We start from the raw sequence: 19,777 nt of genomic DNA, 5'->3' as shown, positions 1-19,777 counted from the left end.
AAATCTCCTCCTTTTGAGCAGCTCTGCTGACTGTTGTATCACCAGGTCTAAGACTAGTAGGAACTACTAGCAACTCAGTAAATACTTGCTGAATGAAAGTATGAATACACTTGAACTCCAATAGAAATTCATATATGTTACAATTATCAATCTCTAATTCTGCATTAATGTTTATCGATATATGCCTAAGAAACAATAAGAAAAAACAAACAGGGAAATAAATACCTTTCAAAGTATTTTCCACTCTGGAAACCCATTAACAGAACAAAGAATAAATAAACCAACAGAGTGGTTTATGTGAAATTATGTTACAACAAACACATGCTATAGGATAAGAAATGTGAACTCACCTTCATTACTAATTGCTTAATAAACATCAACAAGAATGCTCGTAGAGAAAACATTTCTTTTTGATTAGGTCGCGGTCCATCTTTTAAAAAAAGACAAACACATATGCACACACATTGAGTATTTCAAAAACCTCGAAGCGAAGTATAAAATTCCCATTCCCAACAGTTTTCCCACTTACTTATAAGGAACATAAAGGTAACTTTCCTGAAGAGTTTAATGTCTCTACAAAAAACAAGCATTCAATCTCAACGTGATTGCATATGTAGTGTTTCTAATGTACAAAAATCAGTTACACAAAAACTGCAATGAAGACATTTGTTTTTGACTAAGGTCAAAGGAATCTCAAAACAGAAAGATAAGGTAACAAATTTACATTTAGCTTTAAAAGACTCTCTGGGAATCTTACTATGGTAACATAAGTTTACAAAGGAAAAAGAGCAAAAGAAAGTCTAAACTTTACATGTGAACTTAGTATGAAAAAACTTTTCCACTGTTACCACTGTATAAGCTAATATAAAACCCTCAAAAAGTACACGTCAACACAAAATCACCCATGAAGGCGGGAAACATCGTGCTGACCACCTCTGACATCTCCTTCTCTTTTTGAAAAAGTCCTTGGTCACACATGGCTCACATTAAAGTCAATTTTCATGTCTGAAACATATAATTCCCAAACAGAAAGCTTTTGAAACCAAATACTCATTGTCCTAAGATCCTAACTCAGGTACTTGCTTGCCTCATATTTTCTGCAATTTTCCCCCCACTAATCTTTATTTACAGCTAGTTCCTAGACCACCAAAGCACAGGACCAACACGACCCTGAACAGATCAATTAAACTAGGAAGAAAATTGTTTAAAATTTGTTCCACATGACAATTCCTAGACAAAGAAAAGGTTACAGAGCTACAACAGAATCATAAAGTTTGGCCAGCTTTCTCACTTAAGTATGAGACTTTCCCAAGATCACTAATCAGTTAGAAAATCAAGGCCAGAATATAATGCAAACACCCAGGACAGTACATGACACACACCATCAGGAAATAATGATTTGGTTCTAGATCTGCTACAACATGCCAGCTTAAAGAAGATCATGGAACTTTCATGTGTCCTCATAGCTTTCTAAATGATAGCATACTGTCTGATAATAAATCTAGTTTATTTTGAAAGGGATTTAAAACAATATTGTACAAATATGAAACCTCATCTTTGTGAATAATTGAACAACCAAAGCATGTGAGTAAAAAATCAGAATGTATATTGTTTCACTCTCCTGCACCTATCTCCTGATTTAAAACAACAGCCCTCAATTCTTATAAAGGGACTGAACCCATCTTCACACTCAGATCATGTGTTCTGGGGGTAAGAAGGGCCTCCTCTTCTGGGCAATCTGAAGAACACTGTCATGCAGACACACGATGCAATCAGAGCCAGTGAGCAACAAAGAGACTAAAAGGACTTTTGCTGGAAATGCTCGATACAGGCAGATACTCTTGCTAGATTTAAAGTTGTGGGGATATGAAGGTAGGGTGGCTGCTTGCTAATACAAAGAGAGAAACTACATGGAAAGAGCCAATACAGAAGAACTGGGAAATGGAGAGAGACAAGCTGACAAAATAGCAGGGCCATACTCTGAGCCCCTGCACCAAATTCTACTGGAACTATCAGCCTATTAACCCTGGTTAACCCTCTTTTACGATATAAACCTGGAGTAACAGGCAAGTTTGACCTTGGAGTACAAAAGGAAGCAGGGCAAAGGCTAACACAGTTTTGTCAAGAGAACACACTGGTGATAGCAAACACCCTCTTCCAACTACACGTGAGACTACTCTACACATAGATGTCACCATATGATCAATACCAACAACAGACTGATTATATTCTTCGCAGATGAAGATGGAGACACTCTAATAGTCAGCAAAAATAAGCCCTAGAGCTGAATTTAGAAAAGGCAGAGGAACCAGAGATCAAATTGCCAACACATGTTGGACTACAGAGAAAACAAGGGAATTCTAGAAAAACATCTACTTCTGCTTCACTGATTACCCTAAAGCCTTTGGCTGCGTGGATCCCAACAATCTGTGAAAAATTCTTAAAGAGACAAGAATACCATACCACCCTTACCTATCTCCTGAGAAGCCTGTAACCAGGCCAAGAAATAACAGAACAGACATGGAGCAACTGACAGATTCAAAACTGGGAAAGGAGTACAACAAGGCTGTATATGGTCACCCTGCTTATTTAACTTACATGCAGAGTACATCAAGCAATATGCTAGACTGAAGGAATCACAAGGTGGAATCAAGATTGCTGAGAGAAATACCAACAATCTCAGATATGCAGATGATACCACTCTAAAATCACTATGGATGGCGACTGCAGCCATAAAATTAAAAGGCAGATGTTCCTTGGAAGAAAAGCTATGAAAAACCTAGACAGTGTATTAAAAACCAAAGACATCACTTTGTTGACAAAGATCCATATGGTCAAAGCTACAGTTTTCCCAGTAGCCACATACAGATGTGAGAGTCAGACCATAAAGAAGGCAGAGAACCGAAGAAGTGATGCTTTCAAACTGTGGTACTGGAGAAGACTCTTGAGATTCCCTTAGACAGCAAGGAGATCAAACCAGTCAATCCTAAAGGAAATCAGTCTTGAATATTCATTGGAAAGACTGATATTGAACCTGAAGCTCCAATACTTTGGCCACCTTATGTGAAGAGCCAACTGACTGGAAAAGACCATGATGCTAGCAAAGACTGAGGGCAGGAGAAGGGGGCAAAAGAGGATGAGGTGGTTGGATGGCATCATCGACTCAATGGACGTGAGTCTGAGCAAACTCCAGGAGATAGTGAAAGACTTCCGAGTCCTGGCATGCTGCAGTCCATGGGGTCACAAAGAATAGGACGCAACTTAGCGACTGAACAACAATGAGCAATAATGCAAACCAGTTTTAAGCAGGTTTGGCAATACTTTAAACAAGCCACTATTTGTCAAAATTTTTATTTTGACCCCTTCTATGAACTATTGACATAATAATGAACATTAGTCTTCCAATAAGTTAGTTCCGATTATACAGGAAAATAATTACTGAAATTCTGTAGTTTCCTTAAATTAGTTATTAGAAGCAGATACTCCCTACTCCTACAAAAAAATCTCCATTCTCTCAAAAAACACTGCTGTCAATGACTTTCAATGGAATAACTGAACTCAACATCAATACTAGTTGCTAATATAGAATTTTCTCTCATTCTCAATGCCTTAGAAATCATCCTAGTCATATTTGATCCCCAAAGAACTCATACTAGCAAAAGTAGCATTCTTCTATAAAAATAGTGAGCTGTTAATCTCTGTCAACCACAATTTAGGACAAACTATTAAAATTATCAGCAAGATTAAAATGAAATTTTGCCATGAAAAGATTTAGAAAAACTATCAGAATAATGCATTGTTTTAGGAAAAAAAGAAATGCAAGAAAGAGGGAGGGAAAGAAGGAGGGAAGAGAAACTCCTGAATTTGCATATATATGTAACATAATATACAGATAGAGATGAAATACCTAATCCTTTTGGGGTAATCCCACTCCGATCTTGAGGGTTCACTGCCCAGTAGTAGTACTTCAGTGTATGCATTATGAGAAGCACTGTGCCAACTCTCCGAATGGCATTATATATGTTGACTGTACCAATGAATTCCGTGGACAGGTAAGTATAGAGTGTCAACTGCACCTAGAGAATCAAAATGAAGAGCTCAAATCAAAGAAACAGACCAGCACTTTACCGTTCTTTCCAGTAATACTCTCAGGTTGCTCTATTCGGACCACACTCGTTCTAAAAAGCAAGCTGCTTAATTAGCTTGATAGTAACCTCCATGTTAACAGACAACATATAGCCACGGACACATACCCAGAAGCACACACGCTCCTTACAAAACAAAAGCAGGCCAACGCTCCTGTTACAGCAGCGCTATGAAGTGAACACCCCCACATACTATGAAGTAAACATCCCACATACACCGTGCTTTTGCAGCACTGTTCCTATAGTGCTGAGAAAACTGATTCCTGTTTAGCAATCAGCAATTATTCATGAACTTACACACTTCTTTATAATAAACCTACTATTTATACTTTGCATAATTGTTCTCAAAAGCTAGAAATTGTCTTTGTTCTGGAGAAAACTAGTAGCTGGAATAACTCATAAGAAATTAAAAAAAAAACAGCAGGAATAACTATAAAACAGATCAAAAAAAGAAAATCATACAAAAATATGTAAAGCCTATCTTAAGAAATATTTATTAGAAAAAAAGAATTTTGTTATAGCAGCTCATTACTACAAAGATTGTAATTATAATCTTGGCACAAAATAAAAACCACTTTTGTCCTACTTTCATATCAAAATCAAGAATTTTTCACTGCATTACTAGTGGATATACTTTATTAACTAAAAAATATTAAGGAAGGCATGAAATTTGACCAAAACTGAAACTACTCCTGATCATTTACAATAAGTATTTATGTTTAAACATAATGGACATTCCCAGATGCTGAGGGCATTTTCCTTTTTAAGCCTGAAAGATAAAAATTAGGTGCCTATATTCCAGATGCCCTATAAACAAACAAGCCTAAATGAATAAGGGAGTCAATGAGTAACAGTACAAGGTCCAGAACGGCAGACTCTGAGCCCCTTAAAATCGAAGTCTGGAAGATGGCTGTAGTTTGCTGTTGTTGTTTAGTAGCTAAGTCATGTTTGAGTCTTTGCCAACCCATGGACTGTAACCTGCCAGGCTCCTCTGTCCGTGGGCTTTCCCTGGCAAATACTGGAGTGGGTTGCCATTTCCTCCTCCTGGGGATCTTCCTGACCCAGGGATAGAACCCACATCTCCTGCATTGAGAAGTAGACTCTTTACGGCTGAACCACGAGAGAAACCCAACTGTGGTTTAGAAAATCATAAACATGCTATAATCCACAGAGTTGCTGAAAGATAACATCATTTTGATGTTGCTACTGCTGTTCAAATAGACAGCCCCAGCTTAGTTGTTATTGAGGATATACAGAACTTTCTATGACATGATTCAAATTCTTAAGTGTGATATTTCAATCAGAAAATATTTACCTTCACCTGTATTTGTAGCACTGTATTACTGAATATACAATGGTGCAGACACTGTCCCTCAGTAGCTAAAAATCTAATGGAGAAGATTAAACATACACACAATTTTAAGTGAAAAACCAAAGGTAATAAATACCCCTACTGAAACATAAGAAAGCTCATGTGGCAATATGTAATTAACTGCAAAACGAGTGCAATAGAGCTATGAAATACTATTAATTCAGAGGCCAGAGAAATTATTTTAGGATAAGCTAAAAGAGTCAAGAAAAGTTTCACTACTAGAGTAGATATTAAGGTAGGCTTTGAAGATGAATAGTTCTAACAATAAGAGGAAATTTCAAATAGAGAATATTGTAGATAACACAAAAAGCTTCCCTAGATCTATAACAACCATCCTCAATCTTGCCTGCATTAAAATACCTGGAAAACATTTTTTAAAATACCTGTCTGGGTCTTGTCCCAGACCAATTAAATCAGAATCTAGGGAAGAGGGTGTGAGATTCTCTTTTCATTTAAAAAAAAAAAAAAAACCCTTACCAACTAATTCTATAGACAGCCAAGATTAAGAACCACTGCTCTAGGATAACTTTTGGTACCCACTTACCCATTGAGGATAACTGATTTTTCATATAGAAAGCCTAGAAAGAACTGGCATGAAGACTTAATGCTTTATTCTGAAAACAAAGAGAAACCTTTACAAATTTGGGGGCTAAGAAATGTTCTGATGAGAGTGACTGTGATATGTTGAAAGCATGAACGAATTCTAACAAAAAGTGAAAAACCAAGATATGGAAAACTGGAGAAAGTCAGTTTCCTGAGAATGATACTGCAGATAAAGACAAATTAATAGGATTGAACAGCAACATACTGAGGTAAATAAGAACAGTGACCTCAGGATCATGCATATTCTGATTATGAATAATTCTTCACTCTATATAATCTAATAGCCACACAAATAGATGAAAATGTCTTTCCCATCACACCTAAATTCTGTGTATGAGAGCAGGAATCAGACCTGTCTTATTCACCACTGTATCCATAAAGCCGGCCACTCAACAAATGAAAGACTATTGTCTACAAGAAAACTCATCTCTCGTGTTAGGTCATTTAAAAGACTGTCTCTGAGCAAATCAAACTTAAATGCGTATTATAAATGACTAGGAGCAGCCTGTTCCAAAAGCAAAGATTGATTCATACGACCATACCCTCAACTTTGGTAACCAGAGGTGAATTTACCATGAAGCTAATGAAGCTTAAACTTTATGCCCACTCACCTACACATGTTCCTTGCAAAATCCTAAACCTAATTTTACATGTTGCATTCTTTTTGTTAAAAAGCTCCTTTCTCCCCCAAATTGTATGACCTTTAGGTCAAACAAACTTTATATCTGCTTTTTGTTATAACTACCTTTATGATAAAATTAGATATAACCCCTCAAGGATACACAAAGCATAAGGCTGAAACAAAACTGAAGTTTAATATTAACAAATCAACTGCAAATTCTAAAAAGGAAATTAAAGAAAATTATTAACAAGGAAAAGGTAAGAAATACAGTGCAATAATACTACGGACGTAAGGAAATGATATAATGAAATTTTTAAAATATTCCCCTACAACTAAGTATCTAATAAGAGGAGGTTTTTTGACCACATCAAAAGAGGCCCAAAGGCTTACAAATGCGCTGCTTAGTTAAGACAAAGAAGTGTTTAGTAAAAAGTTTAAGAAGTAACTTGAAACAATCCTTGAAAAGAAATAAGACTGAGGGTCATAGAAGAGAAAGAGGTCAAATTTGAACCCAGAGATAAAAAGCTACAACCTCCAGCTGCCTCCTTTGATTATTTCCAAATGGCAATCAGAGTCAGCAGCTGTTTTTCTCCTTAACATCTGAAAAGAGCAGCTGAAAATAAGATACTATGACTCCAGAAGAGCAAAAAAGTCTGCAGACATTTTTTTCTGACAACTAAAGTAAGTACGTGTTATTCCAACCTGAACAATGATAAACACTTGCAAGTGAACCAGAAAGGAGAGGGGAAGAGAGGAAATCCAATGTTTAGGATAACTTAATAGAACTTTAGGGTTTATGAAAAGTTTTATTTACATATTTTATCACAAATTCACTTGTTTACTTAATGCAATCAGTTTGATGTTATAGTACTAAACTACTGTATAAAATATAATTGTTTAATAATTTTAATTAATGTGAAATTAAAATAATTAAATGAGACCAGCACATCATGGAAGCCTTCAAGAAAGGGTGACATTTCAGCTGTTCCTGTAAGAATTAAACTCAGTAGCTCATGATTTTGGTGGAAGGAATATGTATGTATAACACAGAGAAAGGGAGCACAATGAGTATAATTTATATGTATGTATATACATTCATACATACATAAGGACACATAGATATATATGCAATCCAACTATGGTTAAGGAAATGTAAATCAAAATCTCTCCCAAATAACATTTTATTTAACAAAGAAAATATATACTATTTCTGTATTTCAAAAAATGCTATTACTGCTTTAGGAAAGGAGGGACAGATGGAGGGAGGGAGGAAATACTGTCTTGCAAAAGTACATTTAGTCAGGTGGGAGGGAGGTTCAAGAGGGAGGGGACACATGTATTTTTGTGCTTTAGTTGCTAAGTCCTATCCAACTGTTTTGTGAGCCCATGGAGTATTTAGCCTGCCAGGTTCTTTGTCCATGGGATTTTCCAGGTAAGATTACTGGAGAGGGTTGCCATTTCCGTCTCCAGGGGATCTTTAGACTCAGGGATTGAACCCATGTCTCCTGCACTGGCAGGCAGGTTCTTCACCACTGACCCACCAGGAAAGCCCTGGATATATATGTATGTATGGCCAATTTACGTTGTTGTACGGCAGAAACCAACACAACACTGTAAAGCAATTATCCTCAATTATTAATTAAAAATAAAAGTACATTTAGTCAAAAAATGCATTCCACTGAAAGCTTACACAACAGCATGTAAAAGGATAAAAGAAAATCCTCTTCATTATCACTCTTCTCAAGTACAAAAATGTAGTGAACATACTAGCACACAATCAATGTATGTATTACCTTGGCTGGGGTATGAATCCATAGAGCTGGGTTAAGAAGAATGTGATCACACAATTGCTTGAGTAAGGGCATCCCGTTCGGCAGGTTACTCAGGTATTTTGAAAATACAAGGCAAAGTTCAAGTACTGCTCTGCTGACATGGGATTTGGAAGACTGCAGAGGAAGATATTTCAAAGGTCACTAGCAACACAAAGCAAGGGAAGTAAGTTAAACGTTGTCAATACCAGAAAAAGTTGGTCCACAAACCATGCTCAAAGTTAAAGATACTTTGAGATTCAATAAAACAGTGCGGGCAAGGTAAAACAGCAACAGGTTGTTTTAATTTAGGTAACTTTACATTAACCAAAGACACACTTGCAAACAATTTCTCAGCTTCTTAGGAGACCAAGTTTCATGGACTACAAATTAAGAATAAAAAATGTAAAGCATTTCATACTTTACCTTTTCAAGACTATATCCTATGACCAAGAAGCCCTTGCAGGCAAGCATCTGCTCCTGCATAGCAATTGAGTTCTTCAACAACTCCATGATAAAAGCCAGCAAAGTTGAACTGGAATAAGGGAAAAAAAAACAACAGTTTGAAAAACCATATTGTCTTAAAAAAAAAATGGGGGAGAGGTGGTTAGATAGATACAGCCTTTCAATTACCCTTAATAAAAAGTTTCTATTCCAAGGAAACTGATGCTTTACTAAAACTACCTCCAATATTATTTCAGGACTAAAATTGTAATGTAAGATTAGGACTTATTACTCAAATATTTAGTTCATATTCTTTATCACAAATATATTATTAAATGAATTACTTTTGAAACAATATGACAAACATGCACAAAATAGAGAAAACCCAGCAATGTCCAAAAACAAGTAGTAAGATGGCTAACAGAAGTTTATTACTTTGCCCTAAGAAACGGATGTAACTTAGATAAGTTGGATGTAACTTAGATAAGTTGGATGTAACTTAGATAAGTTAGAGAGTTAGAGGCCAAACAGATGGAAAAAATATGGAGCAAGCAGACTAGGACAGAAATCCTCAAACTGGCTTCATTTGAACAGAGGATAGAGTACGTAAAGGGGAAGATAAATAAAGATGTAAGCAAACTGAAGTATTCAAATAATAATTTAAGTATTTTCCTCATTATCCGAACAGAAAAATCTAAAGTAGTAAGACTACAGTCATGCTTCCAACCTCATAACTTTTATATACTCAGCATGGAATAGAATAAAGGTCAGCTGTTTTGTCCCTCTCAAAAGTTCTGAGAGATTCCCACTAGGAAAGGGAGCACAGCCAACCTCCTTCACAAAAGTACTTCTATTTTTCAACTGTCAGCAATTCTAATAAAGTTGAAAAGTTAAAAAAAAAATCAAAAAATAAATAACTGAGCTCTGTTACAAAGGTTTCAGACTAGGATGCAAAAAAATTTTATGAAGGAGCAATAGGTCAAGGGTAATTTTAATTATTTTAAATGTAGCCAATAAACACTAGCTTTGATACATAATTCCTTTTAAAAATAACTCATTTTCTTGCCTAAAAATAATCTGGAAAATTTATTAAAACACTAAACATATACATTGGTAGTAGACTTCAAGTTGCATATAAAAGTAGAAATTAGAGAATTTCAAAAAGGGAGAATACAAAAAACATTAAAATCACTCAATTAATAATTAAACATAATTATTTTATTATAAATAGTTTCACTAGGATACATAGCCATAAAAAATTCATTTCTACATCCTCTCTGACATTTTAATAACTTGTCCTAGAATTCATGTCTCTTCCCTTTTTTACACTCAACACTAAAAGAGAGGAGACAAAGGTGCCAAATAAGCAATTTAGTTTTGAAAAAAATAAATCACTTATTATTATGTAACATAATCAAAAATTTTACATTTCAATATGTTACCTGCAATAATAATTAAATTCAATATGTTACCTGCAACAATAATTAAATAAGGAAAACTTACCATAAGAAATGACTGCCAAATAACCATTTTAAATATTTTTATTTTAGGCAAAAATACATACATTTCTGGTATTATTACCATGCCTAACTTTATTCAAAACATTATTTTTGAAGAGCTCCCTATTTCCTACTGATAAAGAATTTAAATATTATTAGAATTGAATTTGTAGTAACAATTATAACTCACAAATTTCTTTATGTTCTTTATTAATCCTACAACAAATTTACAAGATTGAAAAAAAACATTGTGCAGCTCAGTGATGAGAATAATTCACATCAGTGAAAGAAAAAACAAAAGGACTCACCATATAGTCGAGTCAATCTCATCAGATAAATATTGCTTATAATCCAACTGTGCAAAAAGTGGGAACAGTACTTGTACTCCTCCAACTGAATGCATGGCACTTTGGATAGAATGTGTTAAAACCGCCTTCACATCCTTGTAAAACAGAAGACACAGTAAAGATTCCAATGATTCTTTTCCAAAAACTAAATACATTTTATTAAAAATAAAACATAACAGGAACAATAAAATGTTACAGTTCATGTATCTGTAATAGAAGCTACCAAATACACCTCAATAATACATCAAAATTTACCATTAGAAATATTGTTAAATATCATTCCTAGTACCTGGAGCATGAGTGCGTGTGGTGAATGAACGAAAATCGAAGGGTTGTCCTTAGGGGATGATTCAAGACAGAGTTGGGCATCTGTGGCGCGTGGATTGTACGTGAACGCAATGGCACTAGAGAGTTTGCCATCATACAATAAAAGCTTGTGATGCTCAGCAAGGAACAGGTCACTTTCTGCTTTGAATTTAAATGTACCCTAAGAATAAAAAGTAGAACAGTTAAGATACTATGCCACAAAAAGAAAATCTAACTATAAAGCATCACAAATAAACAATTCAAGGAGAATATCGACCATTTTCTTAACAATATCAATTAAGAGAAGCCCTGCATGTTTTATTACTTCTAAAGTAGTCTGAATTCATTTTAAAGGTATAATGGAAATCAACCTGACATTAAAACTTTTCATTTTAAAAAAATGTAAAATTTAATGTCCTACAAAGCATGTTTTGTTTTTTCCTATTTTTGTCTTTTTTGATTCTCTTCTTTAATTTTGTTAAAAGGAACATTTAAAATAAAATTTACCATCTTAAATATTTTTCAAGTGTATAGTACAGTGTTGTTAACTACAGTACACTATTGTATAACACATCTTTAGAACTTTTACATCTTGCTAAATTGAAATTCCCATTGAACAGCAACTCACTTCCACTGCCTGCATCCCACTCCCAATCTCCTAGCAATCATATTCTACTTTCTGGTTCCATGAGCTTGATTACTTTACATAACTCAAACAAGGGAAGTCACAGAGTATTTGTCTTTTTGTGAATGGCATAACATCCTTAAGATTCACCTATGTTGTGGCATGTGTCAGATTTTTTTTTTTTCTGTTTAAAGTTGAATAATATTCCATTGTAAATATATATATTTTCTTTATTCATTCATCCACAGACAGTTAGGTTGCTACAACCTCTTACCTATTGTGTAAATAATGCTGCAATGAACATGGGTGTGCAAACAGCTGTTTCATATCCCTTTAATTATCTCATATACATTTACAGAAGATTGCTCAGTCAGGGTCTCCCCTGGTGGCTCAATGGTAAAGAATCTGCCTGCCAGTGCAGAAGACTCGGGTTTGGATCCCACACGCTACAGAGCAACTAATAAGCCCATTTGCCACAACTACCGAGCCTGTGCCATAGAGCCCAGGAACCACAACTACGGAAGCCTGCTCACCCTAGAGCCCACGCTTTGCAAACAAGAGAAGTCAGCACACTGCAACCAGAGCGTAAGCCCAGCACTCCACAGCTAGTGAAGACCCAGCACAGTCAAAAATAAATAAATGAATAAAAATTTTTAAATGATTGGTCAATCATGTGGTAATTAACTGTTTTTAATTTCTTGAAGAATCACCATATAGCTTTCCACAGAGGTTGCACTATTTTACACTCCCATCAGTAGTGCGTAAGGAAACCAATTTCTCCACACTTATATTTGTTTAACAATTCTTATCCTAATGGGCATACGGTGATTGTCTATTATGGTTCTAATTTATATTTCTCTGATGATTAGTGATTTTGAGCTTCTTTTCATATGCCTGCTGCCCATTTATATATTTTCTTTGGAAAAAAATGTCTATTTGAGTCATTCGCCCACTTTAAATGAGTTGAGTCTGTTGCTATTGTTAAGTTGTAGGAGTTCATCAAATATTGTGGATATTATTAACCCTTTACCAGATGTATGGTTTGGAATATTTTCTTCCATTCCGTGGGTTGCCTTTTCACACTGCTTCTTGACGCACAAAAAATTTCAATGCACAAAAGATTGTAAGACACGGTTGTTTATTTTTGTCTTTCTTGTCTATTTCATTTTATTTTTTTTTTGGTGCTATATACAAAAAACTATTGCCAAACTCGATGTCATGAAGCTCTGTGTTGTTTTCATGCAGGAGTTTTATAGGTTAGGTCTTATGTTTACCTTTAATCTATTAATCCTATGGACAGAGAAGCCTGGCAGGCTATAGACCATGGGGTTGCAAGAGTCAGACTTAGCAACTAAACCACCACCAATTTATTTTTAGTTAATTTTAATACATGGAAAGTAGGGATCCCACTACTTTTTAAAACACCGTATGTTTAAAAAAAGAAGTGTTTGAGATTAATCTTTCTCCATTTCAGGGTTTTGTATCCTTATAGATAATCATTTTACCATAAATGAAATTCATTTCTGGACTCTGTTCTGTTCCATTTGTCTATGTACCTCTCTTTATGCAAGTATCAAAATGTTTTGATTACTGTACCTTTATATTATGTTTTGAAATCCTGAATTGTAAGAACTCTTTAAATAACTTATTCTTTTGTAAGATTGCTTTAGCTATTTGGGAACTCTTGAGATTTCTGCAAAAAAATGCCATCTGGATTTCAATAGGAATTGGGCTAAATCTGTAGATCACTTTGCGCAGTATGCATCTTTAACAATATTAAGTCTTTCAATCCATGAACACAAGGTGTCTTGTCATTTAATTCATGTCTTAATACTTTCAGCTATGTTTTACACTTTTCACTGTACAAGTCTTATATCCTGTTGGTTAAGTTTATTCCCAAGTATTCTATTTTATGCTATTATAAAATGGCATTACTGTCTTCTTGTCTTTTGGGATTGCTCATTATTAGTGTATAGAAATGCAACTAATTTTTGTTGTATATAATGTCAGCTGTGGGCTTTTCATATATGGCCTTATCATTTTCAGGAGATTCCTTTTACTTGTGAGGCTTCCCTGGTGGCTCATTCAGTAAAGCGTCTGCCTGCAATGTGGGAGACCCGGGTTTGATCCCTGCGTCGGGAAGATCCTCTGGAGAAGTAAATGGCAACCCACTCCAGTAGCTTTGCCTGGAAAATCCCATAGACAGAGGAGCCTGGTATGCTACAGTCCATGGGGTCGCAAAGAGTCGGACACGACTGAGCGACTTCACTTTCACTTTTCACTTTCCTTTTACTTGTAATTTGTTGAGTGTTTTTATCATGAAACAGCATTGAATCTTCTCAAATGCCTTCTCTGCCATCTATTGAGATGATTATGTAGCTTTTGTCCCTGACTCTGTTAATGTGGTGTACGGCACTGATTTATTCTCACATGCTGAACCAGACTTACATTCCAGGAATAAATCCCCACTGGTCATAGGATATGATCCTTTTAATGTGGTTGAGGATTTCTGAATTAATATTAAATAAGGATATGGCTATTAATATGTAGCTTTCCTGCAGTGTTTTTTTTTTGGCTGTGGTTTCAGGGCAATGCTGGACTCTAAAAATGAGTTTGGAAGTATTTCCTCCTCTTTTTATTTTCTGGAAGAGTTGAGGAGAATTGGTGTTATGTCTTCTTTAATGTTTGATAGAATTCTCCAGTGAAGCCAGTTAGTCCTGTGCTTTTCTTTATTCAGAGGTTTTTGATTACTACCAATTTCCTTACTAGTTATAATCTATTCAAATTTCTATTTCTTCAGTCTTGGTAGGTTGTATGTTTCTAGGGAACAACTATTAGGTTGATAAAAAAAGTAACTGCAGTTTCAGACCATGAATTTTATATGATCATTACTAGGATCAAGTGTTACTTGCACAGTCGTGTCCAGTTCTTTGCAACCCCATGGGCTCCTCTGTCCACCAAATTCTCCAGGCAAAAATAATGGAGTGGGTAGGCATTTCCTTTTCCAGAGGATCTTCCCAAGTCAGGGATCAAACCTGGGTACCCTGCATTGCAGGCACATTCTTTACTGTCTAAGCCACCAGGAAGCCCTATCCTAGGCTCAAATACATCTTTATGAATCAAAATAGGAACAACTACAATCAACAATTTTCCAACAAGAAATATGTTTATTCCTGTAGCATAAAAATCCATGCTTTGGAATCCGATGAACTCTTGGAAAGCATTTTCTGCCTCCTGCTGGTTGGCAAGAGGTCAGCTGAACACGGCAGATGAGCCAAAACTTTGTAGCCCAATTTGTTCAATGTTTGAAGTGCTGGGTGTACAACATGCAGTTGGGCGTTGTCATGGAAAAGAACTGTGCCCATTCTGTTGACCAATGCTGACTATAAGTGCTGACATTTTCGGTGCATCTCATTGACATGCTGAGCATACTTCTCAGATGTAATGGTTCCAGCAGGATTCAGAAAGCTGCAGTGGATCAGACAGGCAGCAGACTATCCAACAATGACCATGACCTTTTTTTGTTGCAAGTTTAACTTTGGGAAATACTATGCAGTTTCTTCTCAATCCAACCACTGAGCTGGTCACTGCCAATTATCAGATAAAATTCACTTTTCATCGCACATCAAAATCCAAAAGAAAAATGGTTTGGGAAATTAAGGATCAATTTTCTAAAAACAAACACTGACACAATCTAAATAATTAACTGATTCCTTTGAGTTTACAAAATTAATTTGCAACATAGTACAGAGCAGAAAAAAAGTCCAGTTAAAAACAGTAATTTACTCTTTGATCCTGTTCAAAGTATAGTGTGTTAACATAAGCAGTCAGAAGCCTTGAAAATAAACAACTAAACAAACATTTTACTTGATATTTTATGTGAAATTTGGGAGTAAATGATTCCTACTAACAAACCTAAACTAAACTAAATCTAAACAAAAGTAATTGTTTGACATATGTCAGGAATAGCTGTTAACTATATGGAAATAATATGCATAAGTAAATACTATTTGATTAATTAAAATAAAAACAATGCCCTTTCAAAGGACTTAAAGCAATATGGTGCTTCACCAAACAGTAAGAATATACAAAAAAAAGCACTCCATCTTTTTTTCCTTGGGAACCAACATTTTCCATCTATAACATATTTAACTGCAATCTTTTAAACATTTTTCTGTATCTCTGCTACTTTAAACAAGTTTTGAGAAATGTCTAAAACATGGTTACACAAAAAATAGATTTCAACAGTAATAAGTAAGTTCAGTTCAGTCACTGCATCGTGTCCTACTCTTTGCGACCCCATGGACTGTAGCAGGCCAGGGTCTCAGGCCCCTCACCAGTTCCAAGAACTTGGACCAAATTCATGTCCCTTGAGTCAGTGATGCCATCCAACCATCTCATCCTCTGTCATCCCCTTCTCCTTCCTTCAATCTTTCCCAGCATCAGGGTCTTCTTTTCTAATGACTCAGTTCTTCCCATCGGGTGGCCAAATTACTGGAGCTTCAGCTTCAGTATCAGTCCTTCTAATGAATATTCAGGACTGATTTCCTTTTGGATTGACTGGTTGGATCTCCTTGCAGTCCAAGGGACTCTCAAGAGTCTTCAACAACAACACAGTTCAAAAGCATCGATTCTTTGGTGCTCAGCTTTCCTTATTTATACATCCATACCTGACTACTGGAAAAACCATAGCCTTGACTAGACAGATCTTTGTTGGCAAAGTAATATCTCTGCTTTTTAATACGCTGTCTAGATTTGTTATATCTTTTCTTCAAAGGAGCAAGCATCTTTTAATTTCATGGCTGCAGTCACCATCTGCAGTGATTTTGGAGACCAAAAAAACTAGTATATGCCACTGTTTCCCCATCTATTTGCCATGAAGTGATGGGACCGGATGCCATGATCTTAGTTTTCTGAATGTTGACCTTTAAGCCATTTTTTTCACTTTCCTCTTTCACATTAATCAAGAGGCTACTCAGTTCCTCTTCACTTTCTGCCATAAGGGTGGTGTCATCTGCATATCTGAGGTTATTGATATTTCTCCTGGCAACCTTGATTCCAGCTTGTGCTTCATCCAGCCCAGCATTTCACATGATGTTCTCTGCATATAAGTTTAATAAGCAGGGTGACAATATACAGCCTTGATGTACTCCTTTCCCAAATTGGAACTAGTCTGTTGTTCCATGTCCTATTCAAACTGTTGCTTCTTGACCTGCATACAGATTTCTCAGGAGGCAGGTCAGGTGGTCTGGTATTCCCATCTCTTTCAGAATTTTCCATAGTTTGTTGTGATGCACACAGTCAAAGGCCTTGGGGTAGTCAATAAAGGAGAAGAAGATGTTTTTCTGGAACTCTCATGCTTTTTCAATGATCCAACAGATGCTCACAATTTTGTCTCTGGTTCCTCTGCTTTTTCTAAATCCAGCTTGAACGTGTGGAAGTTCTAGGTTTACGTACTGTTGAAGCCTGGCTTGGAAGATTTTGAACATTACTTTGCTAGCATGTGAGATGAGTACAACTGTGCAGTAGTTAGAACATTCTTTGACATTGCCTTTCTTTGGCATTGGAATGAAAACTGAATGAAAACTTTTCCAGTTCTGTGGCCACTGCTGACTTTTCCAAATTTGACTGGCATACTGAGTGCTGGCATATTGAATGCAGCACTTTAACAGCATCATCTTTCAGGATTTGAAATAGCTCAACAGGAATTCCATCATCTCCATTAGCTTTGTTCACAGTGATGCTCCCTAAGGCCCACTTGACTTCACATTCCAGGATGTCTGGCTTTAGGTGAGTGATCACACCATCATGGCTATCTGAGTCATTCAGATCTTTTTTGTATAGTTAGTTCTGTGTATTCTTGCCACCTCTTCTTAATATCTCTGCTTCTGTTAGGTCTATACCGTTTCTGTCCTTTGTTGTACCCATCTTTGCATGAAATGTTCCCTTGGTATCTCTAATTTTCTTGAAGAGATCTCCACTCTTTCCCATTCTATTGTTTTCCTTGATTTCTTTGCACTGATCACTTAGGAAGGCTTATCTCTCCTTGCCATTCTTTGGAACTCTGTATTCAGATGGGTGTATCTTTCCTCTTCTCCTTTGCCTTTTGCTTCTCTTCTTTTCTCAGCTATTTGTAAAGCCTCCTCAGACAACCATTTTGCCTTTTTGCATTTCTTCTTCTTGAGGATGGTTTTGATCACCCCCTCCTGTACAACAGCACGAACCTCGGTCCATAGTTCTTCAGGCACTCTGTCTATCAGATCTAATCCCTTGAATCTACTTGTTACTTCCACTGTATAATCGTAAGGGATTTGACTTAGGTCATACCTGAATGGTCTAGTGGTTTTCCCTATTTTCTTCAATTTAAGTCTGAGTTTTGCAAGAAGGAGATAGCAGATACAAGTTTTGAAAATAAACACCTAAACAAACATTTTATTCTATAAATTCCACATAAAATATAAAATAAGTAAAGCAAAGAGTAATTCTGTGATCATCAATTTCTCACTTTATATAATCTTTAAGTAGAGTTTTAACATTATCTGATCATACTAATAAGGAAACAAATAAGCTGTTAACATAGGATATAACTCAATAAGAATCTGGCATAGGTTATTTAAAATAAGTAGTTATTTCTATACATTTACCACTTAAGGTTCTTTTCTGGGCCTTGGTATTCTGAATGAGAAAATAAACTATAACCAAGTAGGATTTTCCCAGAGATGCAAGGCTTGTTTAAACTTTGAACAAGCATTGCAATGCACTATATTCATAAAAATAAAGAGATTAAGGTTCCAAGCACCATTTATCTCCAATCCTTCCCTGTTACATTAAAATCAGGAGGGTCATAGGCCTATAGGTAGAATAACGTCTTCCCCCAGTCTCACCAAAGACGTCCACATCCTAATCCCTGGAATGTGTGAATGGTGGCTCAGGCGGTGAAGAATCCGCCTTCAATGAGGGAGACCTGGGCTCAATCCCTGGGTCGGGAAGATCCCCTGGAGAAGGGAATGGTTATCTACTCCAGTATTCTTGCCTGGAGAATTCCATGGACAGAGGAGACAGGCAGGCTACAGTCCATGGGGTCTCAAAGAGTCGGACATGACTAAGCAAGTAATACTAACACATCTGGTGGGCTTAATGCAATTACAAGAGTCCTTTTTTAAAAAGAATACTTTTTTCCTTTTTTTCCTAATATTTATATATTTATTTGGCTGCTCTGAGTCATAGTTGAAGCATGCAGGGTCCTCAACCTTCACTGTGGCATGCAAGATCTTTAGGTTTAGCATGTAAACTCTTAGTTGTGGCATGTAGGATCTAGTTCCCCGACCAGAGATTGAACACCCAGGCCCCCTGCATTGGGAGCATGGAGTCTTGGCCACTGGACCATCAGAGAAGTCTCTACAAGGATCCTTATGAGAAGGAGGCGTGAGGGTCAGAGTCAAAGAAGGAGGTATGACAAAAGCAGAGGCTGCAGTGATGCCACTGCTGCAAAGGAACACACGCCAAGAAATGTGGATGGTGTCTAGAAGCTAGAAAAGGCAAGGAAGAGACTGTCCCCAGAGGCTCCACAAGGAATGACGTCCTACTGACATCTTGGCGTTAGCCTCATGAGACCCATTTTCAGACTTTTGACCTCCAGAGCTATAAGGTAATAAATCTGTTACTTTAAGCCATTAAAATAAATAAATAAATAAAATAAAGGACAAAAATAACATGATCATCTCAATAAAAGCATAAAGAGCATTTAACAAAATCCAACAGCTCTTCATGATAAAACTCTTCATGATTTAACTTTCTTAAAGAAACAAAGACCATCTACAAAAAACTGACAGCTAACATAATTGATAATGAAAGACTGATTGCTTTCTACCCTAAGATCAGTTAAAAAAAAAAAAGATGTCTGCTTTCACCACTTATTGTTCTTTTTTAATTTTATTGAGGATACTGAAAAGGAGATCTACCTTCTTAACAGATACTAAGTGGGCAATATGGTATTGTTATCTATA

At 36.1% G+C, this 19,777-nt stretch overlaps 1 protein-coding gene across 8 annotated transcripts in view; it reads right to left on the bottom strand.

The window, feature by feature from the left end:
- The window catches only part of LRBA (LPS responsive beige-like anchor protein), a 757,794-nt gene that overhangs the window by 631,615 nt on the left and 106,402 nt on the right, over positions 1 to 19,777 (bottom strand). For all 8 annotated transcript variants that reach the window (XM_070770117.1, XM_070770116.1, XM_070770115.1 and 5 more), the window contains exons 10-15: positions 11,130 to 11,327; positions 10,802 to 10,935; positions 8,977 to 9,085; positions 8,536 to 8,688; positions 3,908 to 4,076; positions 351 to 430 (exon numbers count right to left, since the gene is read on the bottom strand). In XM_070770117.1, the coding sequence (XP_070626218.1) occupies positions 351 to 430; positions 3,908 to 4,076; positions 8,536 to 8,688; positions 8,977 to 9,085; positions 10,802 to 10,935; positions 11,130 to 11,327 (843 nt within the window). The remainder of the gene's footprint in view (positions 1 to 350; positions 431 to 3,907; positions 4,077 to 8,535; positions 8,689 to 8,976; positions 9,086 to 10,801; positions 10,936 to 11,129; positions 11,328 to 19,777) is intronic.

The sequence above is a fragment of the Bos indicus genome, chromosome 17, assembly GCF_029378745.1.
Source record: "Bos indicus isolate NIAB-ARS_2022 breed Sahiwal x Tharparkar chromosome 17, NIAB-ARS_B.indTharparkar_mat_pri_1.0, whole genome shotgun sequence".
Lineage (NCBI taxonomy): Eukaryota > Metazoa > Chordata > Mammalia > Artiodactyla > Bovidae > Bos > Bos indicus.
Note: the sequence above shows the minus strand (reverse complement) of the source record. Positions and strands in the feature narration are given on the sequence as shown.